This window comes from Mastomys coucha, unplaced genomic scaffold (assembly GCF_008632895.1).
Source record: "Mastomys coucha isolate ucsf_1 unplaced genomic scaffold, UCSF_Mcou_1 pScaffold20, whole genome shotgun sequence".
NCBI lineage: Eukaryota > Metazoa > Chordata > Mammalia > Rodentia > Muridae > Mastomys > Mastomys coucha.
Window position 1 is genome coordinate 75,465,070 of NW_022196903.1, and position 21,262 is coordinate 75,486,331.

At 42.7% G+C, this 21,262-nt stretch overlaps 2 protein-coding genes across 4 annotated transcripts in view; one reads left to right on the top strand and one right to left on the bottom strand.

Moving 5' to 3' along the window:
- Positions 1 to 9,999, top strand: part of Gcfc2 (GC-rich sequence DNA-binding factor 2) — a 34,745-nt gene extending 24,746 nt beyond the window's left edge. Inside the window, exons 13-17 of the mRNA XM_031382241.1 lie at positions 1,140 to 1,216; positions 2,397 to 2,463; positions 3,932 to 4,078; positions 7,560 to 7,684; positions 8,686 to 9,999. Coding sequence (XP_031238101.1) covers positions 1,140 to 1,216; positions 2,397 to 2,463; positions 3,932 to 4,078; positions 7,560 to 7,684; positions 8,686 to 8,803 — 534 coding nt within the window. The 3' untranslated portion in view covers positions 8,804 to 9,999. The remainder of the gene's footprint in view (positions 1 to 1,139; positions 1,217 to 2,396; positions 2,464 to 3,931; positions 4,079 to 7,559; positions 7,685 to 8,685) is intronic.
- On the bottom strand, positions 151 to 17,333 carry Mrpl19 (mitochondrial ribosomal protein L19). Of its 3 annotated transcripts, none has more exons than XM_031382246.1 (6): positions 16,679 to 17,333; positions 15,205 to 15,323; positions 14,922 to 15,056; positions 13,235 to 13,416; positions 12,864 to 13,112; positions 151 to 2,241 (listed from the first exon to the last, which is right to left on the bottom strand). In XM_031382246.1, the coding sequence occupies exons 1-5, from the start codon at positions 16,897 to 16,899 to the stop codon at positions 12,891 to 12,893; spliced, it is 879 nt and encodes a 292-aa protein (XP_031238106.1). In that variant the 5' UTR covers positions 16,900 to 17,333; the 3' UTR covers positions 151 to 2,241; positions 12,864 to 12,890. The 3 variants fall into 3 exon arrangements, with proteins under 3 accessions (XP_031238106.1, XP_031238105.1, XP_031238104.1); XM_031382245.1 differs by lacking the exon at positions 151 to 2,241 and adding an exon at positions 5,711 to 5,946; XM_031382244.1 differs by lacking the exon at positions 151 to 2,241 and having other exon boundaries at positions 12,605 to 13,112; positions 16,679 to 17,332.
- Positions 17,334 to 21,262: the final 3,929 nt, after the last annotated feature.

Genomic DNA, 21,262 nt, shown 5'->3' on the forward strand with positions numbered 1-21,262 from the left:
AGGTGTAGTAAGGATGGCAGGTGTGTAACCTCGACTAGCCTGGAACCACCAAGATCTGCCTGGTGTTGGGATTAGTGGCATGTGCCACCATGCTTGGAAGAAAGCAGGACTCCCCATAGACACAGCAAGTATGACAGTGGGACACCACTGTTGGGTTTTATTGTTGCTTTGCTTTGTTTTTGTTTTACTCTTTATTGATTAAGTTCATCCTTTGACCATTTCATGTGTATGCAGTACATTGCTTACTCTCACCCCCCCTCCCCCTTACCTCTATAGGTCCTTTCTATGTTTTTTGTTTTATTTTGTTTTGCTTTGTTTTGTGACCATCTGATTCTAACCAGGACTATGCATGCCCATGGATTTAGAACTATCTATTGTAGCCTCATGGACTCCAGTAATTGTCCTTTCCCTGGAATCCATCAGTTGCCAGTAGTTCATCAAGCAGGACTAGGGCCCTGTGGCCTCTCCAATCCATGACTGGCTATTGACAGGCTGAGCCTTGTGTGTAGGCAGCCTCTGCTGCTCAGTTCTCTTGTTTCCAATAGCTGTGCCATGGCCTGAAGATAGTATTTCATATTTCTTCTCCATTCTCTCTTCCACGGTGTTTCTTAAAGAGGGTGGTAGAAATGTCCTGTTTAGGGCTAGCATGTGTCTATGGGTAAACATCTAGGCTGTAGTTTGATGCCATGTCAGTTAGCTAAACTATAGTGGGGAGATTACCCCTAGATCTATGATCTCCCAGCCATTGGGTTTCTGGTATCAGATACTACCATCTTAGTTTATCATTCTGTACAAGTTGAATACAAGGTCATGAGCTGCATTCCAGCAATTCCATTTCATTGTGTATGCACATTAGCTGTTCTTACACACACTGAGACTTCTGCAAGGTATTTTATAGCATCATTAAGCACAGTGTACCCCCTAATTGGAAACCATCAAATGTCTAATGAGTAGTAGTCATGCAACAAACTGCAGTATAGCAGTGAGTGATTTAGTGACAACCACATGCATCTCCTAAGTTTCTTACAGTATTGTAACATCTGGCTCTAACTGCAGACTAATTTGCACTATTAAGATTACTTGATTTAGTTATTATATTTCCAATTATGGCTTGCTGATGCTTTTCAAATTTTTAATAGGATTTACTTAAGTCTATTGTTGCAAGAATGAAGAAGTCAATAGAAGATGATGTTTTTATTCCTCTATACCCAAAGAGGTAAGAGCTCTCCATGTTTATACTGTTTGAAATAGCTTTTCTTTTGTGGGGAGTAGGGTAGGGTAAGACACAGCCTGATGTAGCTCAGGCTGTCCTTGAACTATAGCCACCCAATGATACTCCCAGAATGGAAATTGGGGGGCATGGGACAGAACTTTGAGCTTCCTGATTTATCTGAGTCATTTTCACTTGGTACATAGTTGAAGTCATTTCATATCCTTATGTAAGAAAGTTTCTTTGTTTTTTAAGCTCAGTAGGCACTGTCTTAGTTAGGGTTTCTATTGCTTCAACAAAATATCATGACTAAAACGTAACTTAGGCAGAAAAGGGTTTATTTAGCTTAAGCTTTCATATTTCTGTTCATCATCAAAAAAAGTCAGAACAGGAATTCAAACAGGCCAGGAACCTGGAGGCAAGAGCTGATGCAGAGGCCATGGAGGAGTACTGTGTACTGGCCTGCTCAGCCTACTTACTTATAAATAAGCCAAGACCACCAGCCCAGGGATGGCAACACCCACAATGAGCTGGGTCCTCCTCCATTGATCACTAATTGATAAAATGCCTTACAGCTGGATCTTGTGGAGGCATTTCTTCAACTAAGGTTCATTCCCCTCTGTTGACTCTAGTTTGTGTTAAGTTGACACACAAAACCAGCCAGTATCGGCATGTTGATATCCCATGACTGACTAGCACATGAGTAGTAATCGCTTACCAGCAATGAGATTATAAGCAAACTATGCAAAGGCAATCATATCTACAAAGCTCAGTTGCAGAAACCCATTGTTGGCTGAGTGTGGATGCATTTGTAGTTCTTGGAGTGCCTTGATTCATTTTTCATTTAGACTGTTTAGTTGCTTAATTCAAACAAACAAATAACATGGAGCTGAAGAGATTGCTTGGTGGCTTAGTGTCCAGTGATCTCCCAGAGGACTGGAGTTTGATTCTCTGCTTAGGTTGGACAGCTCACGACTAACTGTAACTCCAACTCCAGGGTCTCCCATGGCCTCTTCCAGCCTCTGCAGCCACTGCATTGAGTGTACAAACCACACACAGATAAACAAATGTACACAGAATTCAAAACAGAAACAAACAAGAGTCCTATTTTTGAGGCTTTATTCTGAAAGAATAATTATCCTGTGCACTCCTCTTCCTCCTCCCCTCCTCATCGGTCTCACATTAGCTCTGAAGAAGGAGAAATGTCACCACACTCCAAGTTCCAAGAAAGACAGTTCTGGGGAGCTCTAAAGGTAAGCAGACTACTATTTTAAAAATGTGTCTATATTAATCTTTGCAGCTAAATAGTATTGTTGAACTACTCCACTCTGCCACTACAATACAAAACACTAACAAGCTATCAGTGTGTAAGCAAATGGACTATGTTTGGATAAACTTTGCTTACCAACACTGAAATTTGAACATCACATAATTTTCACATATTAAAAATATTTTGTACTGAGTTTGTTGTGTTGTGTTGTATTGTTTGAGACAGTCTTACTACATAGCCCTGGCTGGCCTGGTACCTGCTGTGGAGACCAGACTTATCTTACACTCCATGGTATGTCTTCCTGCCTCTGCCTCCTGTGCACTGGAATTAAAGGTTGTGTGCCACCGTGCCCAGCTGTACTCTGCTTTGTTTTTTAATATTTTGAAATGTCCTTTAAAAATGTAAACACTGTTCTTGTCTCATGGACCCAACAAAAGCCTCCGGTTAAATTTAATTTCAGTGACCAGATGGTCAAAAAGCTGTAGTTAAGGCAAATCCAAGTCAGTGGAAGTAGATGTGATAAGGAGGTCAGTTCCAACGTTGTTTCAGGTGAGGTATCAAAAGGACTCCACAGTGACTAGCTACAAGGGAGGAACATAAGACTATCATAGCCAAGTGCAGGGTGCTGGCTGGCACTGTGCACCTTTGGCATTCGTAGATGTTATAGATGTAGGAGGAAGTCTGTGTTGGATGTAGCAAATGCACACTACTGTGGAGATGGAATGAATTGTGAACCTTTGTGCCTCTGTGAACCCAAGAACAAAATTGTGATTTCAATGCAATGATAAAGGGTCATGGGGAACTGAAATGTCCATCATGTTTGAGAATACAAGGACATAAATGTCCTTAGCAGGAGCAGTTTCATTACAGTGAGTGTATGTGTGTCATGGCCAAGTCAGGAAGATGCTTTCCCCGTACAGGCAGGGTGGCCAATGACAGTGCAGAGTGATGTGTGTCATTCTCTATTCAGAATACTAGGAGAAGACTCAGAATTCGCATCACAACTCACAGAAACCTATGAATTTAGCCCTCCAAAGAAAACCAGTATTCACTTGTAGATCTCACTACAGGGCCCTTCATTCCCTTCAGCAGCAGACTTGTGAGTTGTCCTGTTTTACATTCAGCAGTGAGGTTTCTGGCATTGCCTGGCTTCCTACACACACGACCAGCCTTGACAGTGCTTTCTGATCCTACACTCAGTGGGACAGACAGTAGGGAGGATGAGTTACAGTGGGGCACTGATCTGGAGACGCTCCAGTGGAGTTACATGGGAAATATTGCTGTTGGTGACCCTATGAGTGGAAATAGGATGAGCACATGCATGGAGACAAGTGTCAGCTGACATGTACAACAGGGCCAACTAGTGAGAGTTGGGGGAGCTCAACCAGTTCTTTATTTACCATTATAGCTTCTAGGGAGAACACACATAATTACTTGGTATTTTCTTTTAGCTCTTCCGAAATATTCTTCTTTGGAATGGACTTCTCCCAGATGATACCTTGCAAGATCTGGGACTGGGGAAGCTGCTAAATCGCTACCTTATTATCGCTCTTACTAATGCCATCCCTGGACCAGATATTGTTAAAAAGTGCAGCCAGGTAAGTTGTATAGAAGCCAATTCTAATTATGACTCTTTATATATACTGATCAGTGTGGTGGTTTCCATCTCTAACTCCAGCACTAGAGACTCTGAAGTAGTGGAAGTGTTGGAAGCTCCAGATAACCTGGGCTACAAGAGGGTGAGAGCCTCTCTCAAAACAGCAACAGAGCAAGAGCTGAGATTTAGGCAGGGGCTGGACAGTTAAGACTGCATGTAGAAGACCTGAATTTAGGTCATAGTTCCCATGCTGGGCAGCTCACAACTCCTGTAACTTAAGCACTGACAGTGAATCCAGTACCCTCTTCAGAAACTTGGACATACACACACAGAGACATGAATTTAGTTATTGAAATCTATATTGTATTACAATTAAATAATTAAAATTGTGGAGCTTGCACATGAATAAACAAATGAGTTTCACAGAGCAGAACCCAGAAGCTCTTTTGATATTTAAGAAGCAGTATTCTGGTTTGAAACAGCAGTAGTGGGGAGAAGCATTTAGTCAATGATGCCAGGAGCCGGCTGCACTCTACACACACCTGGAGTCTCAGTGCTTGAAGCTGAAGCAGAAGAACATGTGCTCAAGACAAACTAAGAAGGGAGGCAGGGAAGGAAGGGAGGGAGGCAGGCAGGCAGGCAGGCGGAAAATAGGAAGGTAGTTGTTGTTTTAAGAAAATGAGTTATTTTTAAATGGCAGAAGAAATGAAAAAAGGCAATAAATTTGTGAAAATAATTTGACAAATATGAAAAAAGGTGTGGAGATAAGCTTGCCATTAGTAAGTAAACTTAGAAGTGTGTCTATGTGGCTCGCTATACTATTTCTGTAACTTATATGTGACTTTTTTTAAAGATTTATTTATTTATTTCATGTATGTGGGTACACTTTCACTATCTTCAGACACACAAGAAGAGGGCATCAGATCTCATTACAGATGGTTGTGAGCCACCATGTGGTTGCTGGGAATTGAACTCAGGGCCTCTAGAACAGTCAGTGCTCTTAACCACTGAGCCATCTCTCCAGCCCTATATGTGACTTTTTATATACTAAAAAATGAAAAAAGAGTTAAAGAACTAGATTAGAAACTACTAAAGAAGCTATAACACATAAGATTAAAATCCACATCAAATTTAAAAAGCCTTTACAAGCCAGTAAATAACTCAAAGACTCTTATTGGAAATGGCCCCAAAATATGCAAGTCAAATCACCACAAATGGGTATGGAAAACAACGTACCAACTGTGGCAGAGTAGTAACACCAGCAGAGAAATGCTAGTTAACATACTGTGAAGACGCACAGAAAAGTGGGCCTCCTGCTGCTATTATTTAACTAAAATCCCCAGTGGGGCGTGAGCCTGGGATGCTACCATTCTGGGGCTGTAGAAGCCTGTGTCCTGCAGTGTGTAGGCACTGGTACTAGAAAACAGAGTCTGTTACTGCCAGGAGCAACACAGCTCTTCAGAACAGTGTTTAAAGTTTTTAATTTTCTAAGAATTTATCTTAGGACAAAAATCAGAGTTGCACATACAGATTTTAAGCATATAGAATACTATACCGTTATTAAATAGAAGGTAACCCAAGCTACCTGCATTAGTTACTCTTCTGTTGCTGTGATAAAACACCAAAACCAAAGGAGACTTAAAGAAGTTAAGAGTTTATTTGGGATTGTAGTTTCAAAAGAGAGTCTATAATGGAGGGGAAGGCCTGACAGTAGAACAGAGAGATCTCTTCTTGGGCCACAAACAACAGAAGGAGCAAACTGGCAGTGGGGCCAGGCTGTGAACCTCATCCATCCCCAATGATGTGATGTGCATCCTCCGACAGGACTTCACCTCCCACAGGTTCTGTAACATCCCAAAGCAGCACCACCTACCCAGAACCAAGATTCAAAGTTTCAAATATTTGGACCTAGAGAGGGTGTTTTTATGAAAACACTACAATACCCAAATGTCCCTGAAACAATTGATCTGCCCATAATGTAAAAGTCATAATGTTAAATGGTGCTTGGGAAGGCAGGCCTCGAGCACTCCTGCAGACAGTCCCATCATCATAGTTCTTACACTTAAATTGCTCTGTGTGCACTGTTTTCAAGTTGACTGTAAAGATCAACTCCGAAGTAGTGAAGGGGAGGTGTGTTTACACAGCTTCTCCACAGCAGGGTTGGAGAACTGAGCCGCAGGCCAGTACCTGGTACTTCAAATATGGGCAGGCTTGCTGGTTCAGACACGAGTGAGATAGCAACGCATGGGAAAACAGGTACCAATGAACAACTTCCAAGCCAGTCAAGACTGATTCTAAAACTTTGGGAAACAGATATAACTTGCCAAGCAAGTCTCCCATGCCTCTGCATTCTGCAGTCACAGGTCTTTTTTTTCCCTCAACAATTGTGAGCCTTTTTTTCCTTGCCTTCACCTGTTTGTCTTGCTTTTGTTGGTGGTGCTGCTGCTGAGTCAGATTCAAGGCCTCACACACTTTAAACACCTGTTCTACCACCTAAACATTCAACAACACCCAGCTGTCACTATTTTATCTATCCATCCATCTATCGATCTATCTTGAGGCTAGCTGGCTTGGAACTCAGAGTCCTTTCTGTCCCCAGCCTCTCAGAGGCTGGACTTAGACACCTGTCACCATACCTAGGTCTCATCCTCTAAGGCCATTTTGTACAGCTGCTTTTAAGGCTGGCCCGGACTTACTTACTAGCCCTTGTATTCCTAACAGTGCACATTTGGTGTTTTGGCTTTCTCCTCTCTGTCTCAGACCCTCGTCTTGTGACCATCCAAGGATTATTTTCCTCTCCTCACTGACTTCTCTCCTTTTCCTTCCTGTTGCTATGAGGAAGTTATTTGTTTTCAACATTTTTCTGACTTTCCCAAAACTCTTCTCTAACTTGTGTTATTTTTGGAAAAGGATGGCTTTGGTTTTGCCCTTCTGCATGCACTATATTGACCCATTTGGCCTCCATGGACATGGAAAGCACACTAGATAAAAGACAGACTGCCATTAATTCTCTTCCATTCAACATACTTAGAATCACCGGTCATTTCCTTCTCTCGAATGTCTGTATAGACTGTGGAACTGTAAGCATTGCTGGAGAATGCAGAACAGATTCCATCTGCTTTATGCTTTTAACAATAAAGAATGATTTCTAATCAAGAGGGGTTTTTTTTTTAATCTCAGTTATTTTATATGTATGGGTGTTGTATATGTCTGTACTGTGTGAGTGCAATGCTTGAGGAGGCCATAAGTGGCATCAGATCTCTTGGAACTGGAGATACAGACAGCTATGAGCTGTCATGTGTGTTACAGGAATTGAACCTGGGTCCTCTGGAAGAGCAGCCATTGCTGGTAACCACTAAGCCATCTCTCTAGCCCCTGAAGAGTGATCTTTTTAATGCCATGTTACCTTTGACGCAGGAAAGAGAAATCCCAAGCTTTCTTTGCTCTTGTCTTGTAAATCTGCCATGTGTTTTGACTAACAGGTAGCAGCATGTCTACCAGAAAGATGGTTTGAGAACTCTGATATGAGGACATCAATTCCCCAGCTAGAAAACTTCATTCAGTTTTTGTTGCAGTCTGCACGGAAATTATCCACAAGTGAATTCAGGTAATGCTCACTTAATTTTTTACTTCCAAAGGACTGTGCAAGGATTTTTAGTGTTGCTAGCAATTTTAAGGAAGTTTTGCACTTTTACTCTAATTTTTTAAATCTGGGTCTTGGGATATAGCCAGTCTAGCAGTGTATTTGCCTAGCAACAAGAGGCCCTGGATTCAATTCAAGTACTCATAAACCTGGCACTGTGGCACATGCTTGGGATCCTTCTCTAGCGTTGAAGTCTTGATATGACTGCTCCCATTAGCTGGCTGCACAATGGCCACTGAAGCCAACAGCACAATACTGTGGAGACCCTGATGGCGGGCTTGCTCTGTGTTCTGCTTTTTACTGCCATCTGCATACAAATTTTCCAGAATATTGTGTACTGGACTTTTCGATTACAGTCATGAGGTATATGAAACTGTAGTCATTCTAAGAACTACGTCATTGGCAGTTTTATGTCTGTGCCAATACTGCAGTGTGCTTATACAAATGGATGATACAGGCTGCTATTGGTAGGCTATAATGTACATGTATACATAACTACATGTGGTCACAGTGTCCAGTATGTGAAATGTGCACAGCTGCATGTGCTGTGCTTTTATAGAACTATTAACACATCTGTTCATACGCAGCATAATAGCACATAATGTGTCTCATAGTGTATGCTAGCTAGTATCACTGTGCCTTAGGGACTGACCAACTCTTCGCCTTTAACTGAAGCATCACTGCATGTGATGAGGCATAAAAGGGACAGCATCTCTATATTGTATGTGGCTCTAAATACTGGCTTAGGTCCTCAGTCACCATTGTTACTCCCTTCTGACCTGTTACAGTATTTATTATTATTACCATTATTATTACTATTACTACTCCTCTCTCTTTCCTTATTTCATCTTGTTTTGTGCTAAGGATCAGATTTAGGGCTCACTGCCTGCTAAAGGCTCTAGCACTCAAACACCTCTAGCCTTGGCTGCTAAGAGGAGAGTAAATGCTTTTTGATTGTTTTTCAGGAATGAAGTCAATGAAATAATTCTTATCCTGATGAAGGTAAAAGCTCTGAATCAAGCCGAATCCCTCAGAGAAGAGCATCATGTGGAGCCCCTCACAACGCAGGTTACAGGTGTCTGAGTGCGCTATATGGGAGTGCCGAGAGTCATGATGAAAGTGTGCAGCTCATTCACTACACAGCCGATGCCGCCTTTCCTCTGCCCACTTGTGCTGTGCGTCTGAAGGAAATACATGCACAGCAGCACCTAGAGCTCAGTGTGTTTCTCTTTTTATTCTTTCTCAATTTGAGAAGGAAATGAAGAAATCTGACACACAGAAGCATGCCCAAATCAAAACCATCTTCAACAAACTCCAACTGTTTGCACATCACCTAATGAGGAAAGAACGTTCCTTCTCTATTTCCTGATGGTTTCTTTTATCTTATTTTGTAGAGACTGGGTCTCATTCTGTGTAAGGAATTGCTTATTAATTAGTAAATGGTTAACATATTTTTATACAAATTATCTTTTCAAAGTCTGTACTCACTTATTGTATGAAATCAGTGCAAGAGAGTGCCAATGAGTCTCCAGATTTTAATTCTTTGTCAATTTGTTAAGAAAAAAAAAATATTTGAAAAAAAGATTTGTTTTCTATGTGTGATCATGTATGTACCTGGGTGAGTTTAGCACTCCCACCATGTAGGGGCTAGCGGGCATCAGATCCCCTGGAACTGGAGTCCAGGAGGTTGTGGGCCACCTGATGTGCTGGGAACCAAACCCAGGTCCTCAAAAGAGATCTTAACCACTGAGCTGTTCTCCAGTCCCTGCTGAAGAATGAAGATGTGTTGGTTTGGGTCATCTATAATTCTTCTTGAAATGTCCATCATTTTCTACAGGAATGTTGATCTTTTGCCTGTGCTCTGACAAACAGCTTTTCAGAAAACTTACCATTTTTCTTTTAATTTTGTGTAAGATTTTTTTTTTGTAATGAAGTTATTAGCTGGTAACAAGTGAGGCTTTTTTGCTATGTTTTGTGTGGTTCATACTAGGACTAAGAAGGCCATTGCTATTTTGAATACAGAAATGTAAAGTATTTGCCTAGTTAAGGTAGTCTGAGGCAAGATAATTAAGAAATTATGAACTTTTCTCAAAATGATTTTATTAGTGTTCTTAAGTATATTTGTTAAGCAACTCAATGATGGCCATATATTTATTTTTTCCATGTTGTCACTTTAGACATTTGCTCATTACAAAAGCATGTGCATATGTGTACAGAAAGTTTTGTATATAAATGGCAGAGACTTTATTTTTACTGTTAAAGTGCACTTTTGAAAACTGTTCTCTGTGCCTTGGCCTCTTAGAGATGGTTGTGTGGATGGACATGCTCTCAGTCATCTAACCTCTGTTCTTCATGGGATGCAGAAGAGTAAGCTATCACCTTTAAATTCCATTATACCTGGAATTGGAGGTTCAAGCTTCTTTGAATGAAACATATTGTGAGGTAACTCTGCTGCCATTTTAAAATTCTTACTCCTGCCCTCCTAGTCATGTAAAACGGATGAACTGACACAGCAAGTTCACACACTCATCTGGTGATTCATCTCACAGACCCAGTGAGCTGCAGGCCAGCAGGGGCTACATGAGACCATGACAAAAACTTAATACCCAGAAACAAAAAACTGATTCATTATCTCTGATGGTTTCTTTTGTGGAGACTGGGTCTCATTCTGAAATGTAAGTGACACTGATCTTGGAACCTTCCTGCCTCTGCCTCTGCCTCCCAAGCCTTTGGATTATCACACCTAGAAAGGAAAAGTTAAAAGGCCTAAATGGAGATAAGACCACGTTTGTGAATTAGAAAACTAATTTCAGGTAAAGTCTTATTCTCCTTAAACTGACACATGAATTTATTGTCAACACTGAAACAGGTTTAGGAAAATAAAGCATTCAGAACAACCTAGGGGCATGTTACTCATGGCCCAGACCAGTATTTAAAAACACCGAGATGCCTGAATAAGCCTTAGTTCCACCTCAGCTTTCTACCCACCCAAACAGACAAGTTACAGACCTAACAGGAGACTCCAAAACAGACTCACTGGAAAAGCAGAGGAGACCCGTGTCTCAGAGGCAGAGACTGGAGAGAGTCAGTGGAGTTGGCTTCCCAGCGCCCACACCAGATGGCTCACAACCCCTGGAACTACAGCTCCAGGGGATCTGATGCAGCCACACACGCATACACTTAAATGAAAAAGACATACTCAGTATCTAAACTCCAAGTAATGGCTCCAGGAAGACAAAACAGAGGAAAGAAAGTCAGCAACAAGAGTCAAGTCTTCCAGAACATGAGTCTGCACTGAGAAGTTTACCCAAAGCCCTAAACTATGGATATAAATGTACCCGTACCTGCACCAAGGCAAAACACTGAGATTCACTGCTGTGAAACCTCACACTACACACTCTCAAGTCATACCTAAGGAGCAGCCATCCAAATGACACTGGGTTTATCAATGTAGCACTAAAACTCTATTCAGGTAGACTCTGTAGCATGGAGACTTCAGAGTGGAGAGAGTACAGGCCAGACAGTCTCTCTCAAGAGTAAAATGGGCCACATGAGTGAAAGAACTCATGAGCCTGATCATGAGGTATATCATATGTATGTCCATGGAAGTCCACACAACATGCACATCTCTGGAAGCTAGAATAATTAAGTTCTATCTAAAGGAGTTAGCAGCCAGGAAAATGAAGACACAGTGCAGAGCAGCTCAACAAAAAAACAGTCCTGAGATCCAGGCTGGCACTGTGGTGTTACAGGTGGGTTAGCCTTTACTCTGTGATTCATCCCAGCATCCCAGCCCATGTTCAGCTGCATGGAATACCAAGTACACTTCTGCCCCACTAGAGGGACTGTTGACCCCAAGAGCTGAAGCTTGATTCATATGGAAAATAAGGAAACACTCTGACCACCTTCCTGCTGGACACTGTCCACTCAGGCCCTGCCAGGGACCCTGAGGTGTCTTCTGTTTAGCAGACTTCACTTTCATTTTAACCCATGGAATTCCTCACAAGTAGCTTTTGTAAACTTAGGGGAAATGAAGCCAGATAACAACTCAGATTCCCACATTCTTCTTAAAACTGCCACATAGCAAAACAGGACCCTTTTCTACCTGCTAATGAGCCTGTCAACACTAGACATTTAACAATGGAGAGACAGCACATGATTAAGAGCACGTACTGCTCTTCTGGAGGACTTGAGTTCCATTCCCAGCATCCATGTCAGGTGGGTTGTCTTAGCTAGGGTTTCGTTGCAGTGAAGAGACACCATGACTAAGGTAACTCTCATATGGGACAACATTTAATTGGGGCTGGCTTACAGTTTCAGAGCTTCAGTCCATTAACATCATGGCAGGAAGCAAGGCAGAGTCCAGACAGACACAGAGCTGAGAGTTCTGCATCTTGATTCAACTGCAGCAAGGAAAGCCTGACTCTGACCAGACTTGAACATGAGACCTCAAAGCCCACCCCCACAGTGATACACTTCCTCCAACATGGCCACACTTTATAACAGTACCACTCCCTGTGGGCCGAGCATATTCAAACTCCCACATGTGTCATAAGCAGCTGTAACTCCAGTTCCTGGCAATCTGATACTTTCTGGTCTCTAGAACCATGTACACACATACAGACCTGGGTGCTGGAAACTAAACTCAGGTCCTCTGCAAGAGCAGCAAATGCTCTTAAGTACTGAGCCACCTCTATAGCCCCTATTCTTACATTTTAACTTGCCCACTGTTGTGTATTTATGATTTTTTTCCCAACCTATTCCCCTTGCTCAGATCCCAGTACATCTTATTCTGGTGAAGCTGATTTCACTGGCTATAGAAAGGGAACGAGTGTCAGGTGATTTCTCTTTTTAGAGCAATAAACTGGCATGCAGACTTTATGCTAGGTACTGAAAGGTGAGGAATGCTCATTTAATCACTGTGTTCTTACAAAGCAAACTTAGTGGCTTTCAAACTGAATCCTGAGAGGCAATACAATAACCAAAAGCATTCTCAGAACAAGGGCTGAAAAAATTGTGGTCCACATATGCAAAAGTGTGCCATAGAAGCCAAAGGGCAACTTTTAGAAGTTGGTGCTCGCCTTCCACCCAGGGTTCCAGAGTTGACTTCCAGTCATCGGGCCTGTGCAGCGAGCATGCTTACCTGCTGAGCCGTTCACCAGTCCCAGGATCAGGATTTCTTTGATGCTTCTATTTCTTCCCACAGTGCAGCTTCAATTTTTGAAGTGTCATATTCTCTCATCATATCAAACTCAAGCCATGGCTTGCTCCACTTCTGGGCTTCTTTCATTTGCTCTTCAGTTAAAGCAAGATCAAATCTGATTCCCTTAATGTTGAAGTTCGGACGTTCCCAGCGTTTGGACCACGGCTTTGGCTTCATTTGAACTTTCAGCTAAGCAAAACAAAAGCAGAAGTTGTGGGCTGGTGAGATGCACACAGAAGTCCCCCCACCCACACAGGTTTTCTGCGGGTGCTTCTTTCTTACTTGCACCTGAGCAAATGCACACCCTCTACCTTGTTAACAGGCACTTCCTGGCAGGACTCATGTTGGACTGGCTTCATATTCACATCAAAGGTACTGTACTCAGGGAGGGCATCCCGTAAGTACAGCAGGTTGTCATCCAGCCGCTTCTCTAATTTCACCACTTGGATCTCGTGGATTCGAGGATTATACAGTTCAAAACAAATCTCCACACCTAAAAAGGGAACAGGCTTCTTCAAGTCATGGACTTACCGCCTAACTCCAGACTCCTGCAATACTTTACCATTCACTATAGAAGAAGCTAGCAAGTGGGAATTGAACAAACACATGTAATTTTTAAAGATCAAGACTAGCAAAGCAAAACAAACTAGTCCCATCTAAATTAAAAAGTGAGAAATTGAATGACATGTAAGAAGTCTATAAATACATCATCCCACCTCTTCAACATACATTACCCTGAGAAGAGAAAGCCTTAACTGAAGAACTGTGTAGATCAGACTGGCCTGTGGGTATGTCTGTGGGGCCAACTGATATAAAAGACCCAGTCCCTTGTGGGAGGTACCATCCCTGGACAGGTGGTCCTAGGCTGTATGAAGAGTTGGCTGACAAAGAGCCCACGAGTGAGCCAACAAGCAGTGTTATGCCATGGTTTCTGCCCCTCTAGAGACTGACCTGAGGACGTGTAAGCTGAACTTCACTGGCTACAGAAAGAGAATGTCAAGTGATTTATCTTCTTAGAGCAATAAACTGGCACACAGACTCTCCCCTCTTAGTTGCTTTTGGACATAGTGTTTCATCACAACAACAAAGATTACACTAGCATGCCAGGGAAAGGCCCTCTTGGCACAAACAGTAACTTGGTGAGCAAGGCGCTGTTTTGAATGTGACCCTCCAAAATTCACCTTGAAGACCCGCTCTCATGGTAGCAGTTTCTCTGAAAACAAAACCTCACTGATGAGAACCCATAAGTATAAACACTCTTACTTGCTGTTTCAATTCTTTCTAAAACTTTACCATTTGTTCTTTCCTGTGTCAGTCATGGCATGTGTGACTGCTTCTGACACCATAATCCAGCATTAACTGTGTGATAACATAAAGCAAAGTAGGGACCTTCATTTTAGGAGCCAAAGTCCTAAGGACACCATCCTGTCTGTCCCAGTGGACTTCAGGGTATTTTCTCAGAAAAGGATGATCCTGCTAATTGTGACGGCTCACATCTCTAATCCTGGTACTCCAGAGGCAGAGATTGGAGGCTACTTCAAGTTTGAGGTCAATCAGCTCTATATCGTAAGTTCCTGACCATCCACGGCCTATACAGGACGTCCCATTTTAAAAACACTACTAGGAAACAAACAAAAGGAGTCTCTTCACTGCTTTATACACTGTCTCCAAACTTGAACATACCATGCTTATTTAGGCAAGCTCTCACTATGTAGTTCAACTTGGTTTTAAACTAAAAAAATCTTTCTGCCTCAGCACACCTGTGTGCTAGGATAGCAGACATATGTCACCATGCCCAGCCCAGTCTAGTCCTAATGGGTGTTGCCCCTGTAATAAAAGAAGCCCTCAAAAGAAAGTAGACCACACACACACACACACATACCCCTCCCCACCAAAGGACATTGAACAGTGAATACAAATCTGTATCCACTGCAAAGCATACATTATCTCTTGGGGAAAACCCAGTTTCACTCTCTGGTCTCTCAAGAAGAAACTTACCTTGCCCTTCAATGGTGTTCCTGAGGATGAAAGTAGCCCCGAGCCCATTTCCTGATCGCTTGATGCAAATCCCCAGGAACTGGCTGGTTTTTCCACTGGCATAGGGGTCGGTTGTGGTGACACGAAGTATACTTCCTACAGAGTCAAAAGGAATGGACAAATAAGGTTTATAACTAAGTATGTCAGGAATAAACAACAGCAAAACCCAGTCATCTGAAGAGTAATCTTTACGCAATGAAAACTAGCCCCCAGCACCTGCTGACAGACATCTGCTCTTACTCACCAACATAGAACTCTGGAATGTGAAGCACCTTTCTCCTGTCTAGCATATCTTTTCTTTCTATCTTAAATTTCAGAGGGTTTGTTCTCCCCCTTGGAGGGATGAATTCAGGACTCAGGAACCTATAAAAAAATTAAAAATGAAAGGTAATTTGGGCCAATATAAGGGGAGAAAAAGGGTATACTGTAGATGTATTTTGTTCTTTCAACATGTATTGAAATGTTATTTCTAAAACCATGGTTTCCAAAACAATTATTAATGCTCATGAAAACTGCCAGCACTCCTGAGGCATTGTGTTTAAATGGTTATCAAACATCTAAGTAGCCCTTTCTAGCTGTCATCCTGAACAGCTGCCGGGGCTGAGGAAACATGTCACTGGGCATCTACCCTGGAAGGCAAGGCAGAGACCCCGACCCCTTTGTTTCTCCTTTTCCTTTACCTAGCTGATGCTTCCTGCCATGCTGGACTGTGTCACTGCAGGGCCAGGACCCAGCAAAATTAAGTACAACTGTCCAAACCCAGAGCCAAACTAATTTGTTCCCTTTAAGCTGGCTGTCTCTGGTGTTTGTCACCACACTGGCAAGCTAACCCATAGTAGCATAGGTCAATCCTGGGAGCAGTTAGATGTTTTCTTGTCGTCTAATGTAAAACACAAAGCAAAACTGGAGCTTGAAGATAATGAACCACTGACATATTACAATTACTGTTTGTTACACTTTTGTCACAGTTTAAACACTGCATTTCTCTCAGTCTGCAAAGCTTATGAGCACAGGTCTCCCACTGAGCTATAAATATGGAGGAAATATATACAAATCACCAGTTGCAAACTGACTTTAAAAAGAAACCTTCCACCAAGCATAGTGGTACCCACCTTTGATCCTAACAAAAGGAGGCAAAAGCAGGCAGATCTCTTTTGAGTTCAAGGCCAGCCTGATAAACATAGCGAGACACACACTCACATATATATAATTATTGTGTATTGTGGTTGGGGCACACACAACACCCACGGAGGAATTTGAAGGCAAATTTTGGAGTACGGTCTCTCCTTCCTCTATGGGTTCTAGGCATGGATTTAGGTAAACAGGTTTACACAAGAGACACCTTTACAACTGAACCACCCTGCTGGTCCATACTGTTAGCTTTTGAACATGCATTTAAGTATGTGAATAAATGCAAGGCCCGTTCCCCTCAGAGACGAAAAAGAGTGTGCTGGATCCACGTGCCTGAGCTGATCTGAGCTCCCCAAACCCTTCCTCCTGGATAGAATCTGTCGACCAATGCTCACCATGGCGGATTTTAGGACAAACTGAGTGAGGAAAGAGAGTCCAAGCCTGCGTCCTTCGGGATCTAGAGAGGGGCAGACGCGGAACCCGATTTCGTGCAGCCCAGCTACAAAGCGGGTATCAAAGTGTGCGCACGCCCACGCAGCAAGAGCTGCTGGCACCCGCGCACTCCCACGCGGCCTCAGCCGCCTCACCTTCTCTCGTCGTCTGGGGCTCGGCGCTGGTCCACGATGACAGGTTTCGGCGGTGGCTTGAACACACCGGGATCGGAAGGCCCGGTGCTCTGAAATCGGCTTGGGCCCGGACGGACACGGCAGGCATCCAACGCGAGAGCAGCAAGACGTGGCCTGGCCATTCGGACGCTCCGGGCCAGGTACAGGGACGCCCTACAACTTTCTGCCATGGAGGCCGCCATGTCTACACCAGAAATGAAGGACTACAACTCCCAGAAGTTAGTGCAACGAGATGTGGGCCGGACGGTGGCTCCTGTGGGACTAAACTTGCTTCCCGGTGAACCACCACTAGTTTGAGAGTTATACCTACAAATACCTACCTAAATAGGTTTTCCTCTTATCCATAATTTGCAAAGTTACACTTCTCTACATGGTTGGCAAGTTCGTATGTTTCACTAAATACTGTGATCTCATGTGCATTTAGTGAGTGACTATGAAGCGCGTGGTGTGTGTGTGTGTGAGAATTGCAGGTGCCCATAGAGGCCTTATGATCCCCTGGAGCTGGAGTTACAGGCAGCAGCAAGATACCCTATGTGGATGCTAGGAATTGAACATGGGTCCTCTTACAAATTAAGTGTTCCTAACGGCAGGACTACCTCTCCAGCCTCCTCTGTTTCATCTTTATTTGCTTGTGGCTACATAAAAAACACAATTGTCACCTCAAAGACGAAAAGAATCGAGTATGAATGACCATAGCTCAGAACACAAGATTTAGATCACTACAAATCCATGTTCCAATAGGGTAACAATTCCATGACGTTTACATAGTATCATAACAAAGAATTCCTTAAATCAGAACAAAGTATTCCTTAAATACATTGGCAGGTACACCAATTTAGGTATGCTATATCAAAGTGGAGAAGCCTCTGCTATATGCCTCAGTTGCATTGATGGCATTCTTAGCCTTCAGGTTGATGGAAGTGAGGAGGTTGCTGAATCAATCTACTTAATAGTTACAAGGCTGTTGGTTCACAAGCAAGTTGGTAATAAATTACCATTTGAGAGACTAATGGTCCAAGATAGTTTGGCTCTGAATCTGCAGCATCACCATGTCTCAAGTCACTGAAGTTTTAATTAGTCAATCAGCCTTGTAAAATGTTGTTTCTTTTAGGAAATTTTGGTTTAACTCTTGTTTAATTATCATATTGGTATTTGGTTCCTTTATTATGAATTCCATGGGGGAGCAATGAGTATCTTCGTTTGCTTAAATTCTATCTTACTACCCAGCCCTACCTGGCTCTCACAGGTTCCAAACAGAATAATAAATGCTAGCTGTTTTGCCAACCTGACGCAAGTTAGAATCATAAGAGAGGAGGGTACCCCAAATGAGAAAATGTCTCCATAAGAGAGGTCTGTAGGCGGCCTGTAGGACATTTTCTTAATTAGTGATTGATGGGGGAAGGTCCAGCCCATTGTGGGTGGTGCCATCCCTGGACTGGTGGTTCTGGGTTCCATAAGGAAACAGGCTGAGCAAGCCATGAGGAGCAAGGGAGTAAGCAGAGCTCCTCCATGACTTCCGCATCACTCTTCTGGATCCCTCCAACACATACTCATAAATAAGTTTTCAAAGACCTTTATTTCATCATTTCTTCCCATATTTCTGCTAACCAAATGCCACCAAGCCACTCTACCCTCATTTTAGTATTAAAAGTTAGTTGTAGTTTTAATTGTTGCACTAAACAACTTCATGGACGAAAATCAAAAAACACACTTCTCACCCTGCCCACTACCCTAAACCTCCCCAGGCCAGCAGCTGGGGTTCCCTTCACCCAGCCTCTGCTCCCTACATCACTCAGCTGTTGTTCTCTCTCTGCTCCTGGCTGACTCCGTTCCTGGGTCTCTCTTGGTCCACTTGTCCCATCTCTTCTCTCTTGATCTCCCCACCCCTCCTCTCAGGGCCTGGTTCAGTCTGCTGACCTTGTTCAGCCTGGATTCTTCCAGTTGCCTCTGGCTGCGCTCTCCCTCGAGTCTACAATAAACCTCAACCATACCTAGGAGTGTCATGTCCTAGTTTTCCATTCTCTTCTCAGGTTGTGTTATTGTGGCCTCTGGAGTTTTGTCTGATTTGACTTATGATTAAATCTTCCACATTCACAATGGTATCAGAAGCTCCGTAAAATGTCCAGATAAAGTTGAGGTGATACATGTTAATGTGTGGATCAGAGTCAATTCTTTGTTTCTAGTTCAGGAGGTGAGATGGAAAAATACAAAGTTTATGTAGACATTTAAAGGCTACAATGAAGATAGTTCTAGCAGCACATACCTTTAATCCAAGTATTTGTGAGCCAGAGGCAGGCATAACTGAGAGTTGCAGGCCTGCTGAGACTACATAGTGAGACCTTGTCTCACAAAACCTAGGGGTAGAGAAGTCCAAGCAGAGAAATGGCTCAGAGATTGAGAGCACTTACTGCTCTTGCAGGGGACTCAGTGCCCATAATCCCTGTCAAGGGGCTTGCAACTGCCTGTAACTACTGCTCCATGGTATCTAATGCCTTCTTCTGTCCTCTGTGGGCATTTGCACACATGGGCGTATACACACACACACACACACACACACACACACACACACACACATATATATATATATATATATATGTATATATATATATATATACAGAGCCACATAAATAAAAATAAAATCTTTAGAAAAGATTTGTTTTCTAAAGATTTGTGATGGTTACTCTTGATTGTTGATTTAACAAAAACTTCAACTGAGAGACACACCTCTGGATGGACCTGTAGTTCCAGGAAGGATTAACTTCAAGGAGAAACCCCTCCCCAAGAGTAGGAAATACTTTCTTTCTTTTTTTTTTTTTTTTGGTTTTTCGAGACAGGGTTTCTGTATAGCACTGGCTGTCCGGGAACTCACTCTGTAGACCAGGCTGGCCTCGAACTCAGAAATCTGCCTGTCTCTGCCTCCCAAGTGCTGGGATTAAGGGCATGCACCACCACTGCCCAAAATAAATTCTTTGAAGGTTTTTTAAAAATATTTCTGTGTTTTTATAATTTTTTTTTTACTTATATGTGAGCACCCTGTAGCTGTCTTCAGACACTCCAGAAGAGGGCGTCAGATCTCATTATAGATGGTTGTGAACCACCTTTTAGTTGCTGGGATCTGAACTCAGGAAAAGCAGTCAGTGCTCTTAACCGCTGACCCATCTCTCCAGCCCAGAAGTATTTTCGTGTGTGTGTGTTTGTGTGTGTGTGTGTGTGTGTGTGTGTGTGTGTGTGTGTGTGTGTGTGTGTGTATGTGTGTTATGTATATAGATAATATATTATATATACATTTATACACATTCTATCAGTTCTCTTCCTCTAGAGAACCCTGACTAATACATCACCCAGGGCTTAATCTATAGGTGAAGCCATGACTCTCATAACCCAAAACTCTCCCCCAAACCCTCAGCCACCAACCAAGCCCCCAGCACATAGCTTTGGAAATCTTTTTAAGATTTATATATTTCATATATATGAATGTTTTACCTGCATGTATATCTGCACACCATGTGCATGCCAGAGGTAGGCATTGGGTCGACTGGTACTGGACTTAATATGGTAACATACAGCTCAACTTTAAAGGTCCCCAGTGTCTTTTAAAACTCTAACACTTGGGGCTGGAGAGGTGACTCAATGGGTAAGAGTATCTAAGAGGACCTGTTTGATTCCTAGGACACATATCAGTCAGTCAGTTTGCTAATGTATGTAACTCCATCCCCAGGGAATCTAACCCTCTCTCCTAGGCTCTGTTGGCAACCACCCACACATACACACTCACAGACACATGTAATGTACATCATTAAAAATAAAATAGGACCCTGACCACAACATTTTAAATGTCCAAAGTTTCTTCACTGTGAGCTCATATAAAAGGTCCTCTGAGTCCAGGGTTCTCTCTGAGCCCCCACACATATGCAAATGCACCTACAACCAAACACAAGTTCAAAGACAAAAATTACAAATACATAAAACTCATCTTTCTCTAAGAGGCCACATGGTCCATTTGTTGAGTGTTTCAAGAGATCAGCAGATAAATACCATGTGCCCGCTATGGTCATCGGGGAAGACTTTAGAGAAATGACTTACTCCGAAGAAGTCATTGTGGTACGGAAGGACTGTGAGCTGGTAAGGGCATGTGGGAATGTGTTATCCCCCAATCAGCACAACCAAGAAAGCTTCCAGAAGAAAGGAGACCCGAAGTGAACCTCAAAGATCTGCTTAGCTAGGCCAGTCTGAAGAGATTAGGCTTAATCAGAAGAGATCAGACAGTGCTAATCTCCTGTCTCGGTTAATCTTGATTGTCAGCTTGATAGGAGCTGAAATCACCAAAGAGACAAGCCTATGGGCAAGTCTATGGGCAAGGGATTATCTAGATTAGATTAATTGAGGTGGTGTATTAGTCGGGGGTCTGTAAAAGAAGAAAAGCGATAGAGTGAGTGTGTATATAAGTATCGATTATATATACACACATATAAATTACATATACATATATACACGTGTGTATTTGTGTATACACATACTAAAAGGGGATTTATTAGGCTGTGGTCC

Coding starts and splice junctions, on each gene's coding strand:
- Mrpl19 (XM_031382246.1), bottom strand. CDS start 16,899: ATGGCGGCCTCCATGGCAGAAAGTTGTAGGGCGTCCCTGTACCTGGCC. Junction 15,057..15,204: donor CATTCCAGAGTTCTATGTTG/GTGAGTAAGAGC, acceptor TTGACTCTGTAG/GAAGTATACTTCGTGTCACC. Junction 13,417..14,921: donor GAACACCATTGAAGGGCAAG/GTAAGTTTCTTC, acceptor TTCCCTTTTTAG/GTGTGGAGATTTGTTTTGAA.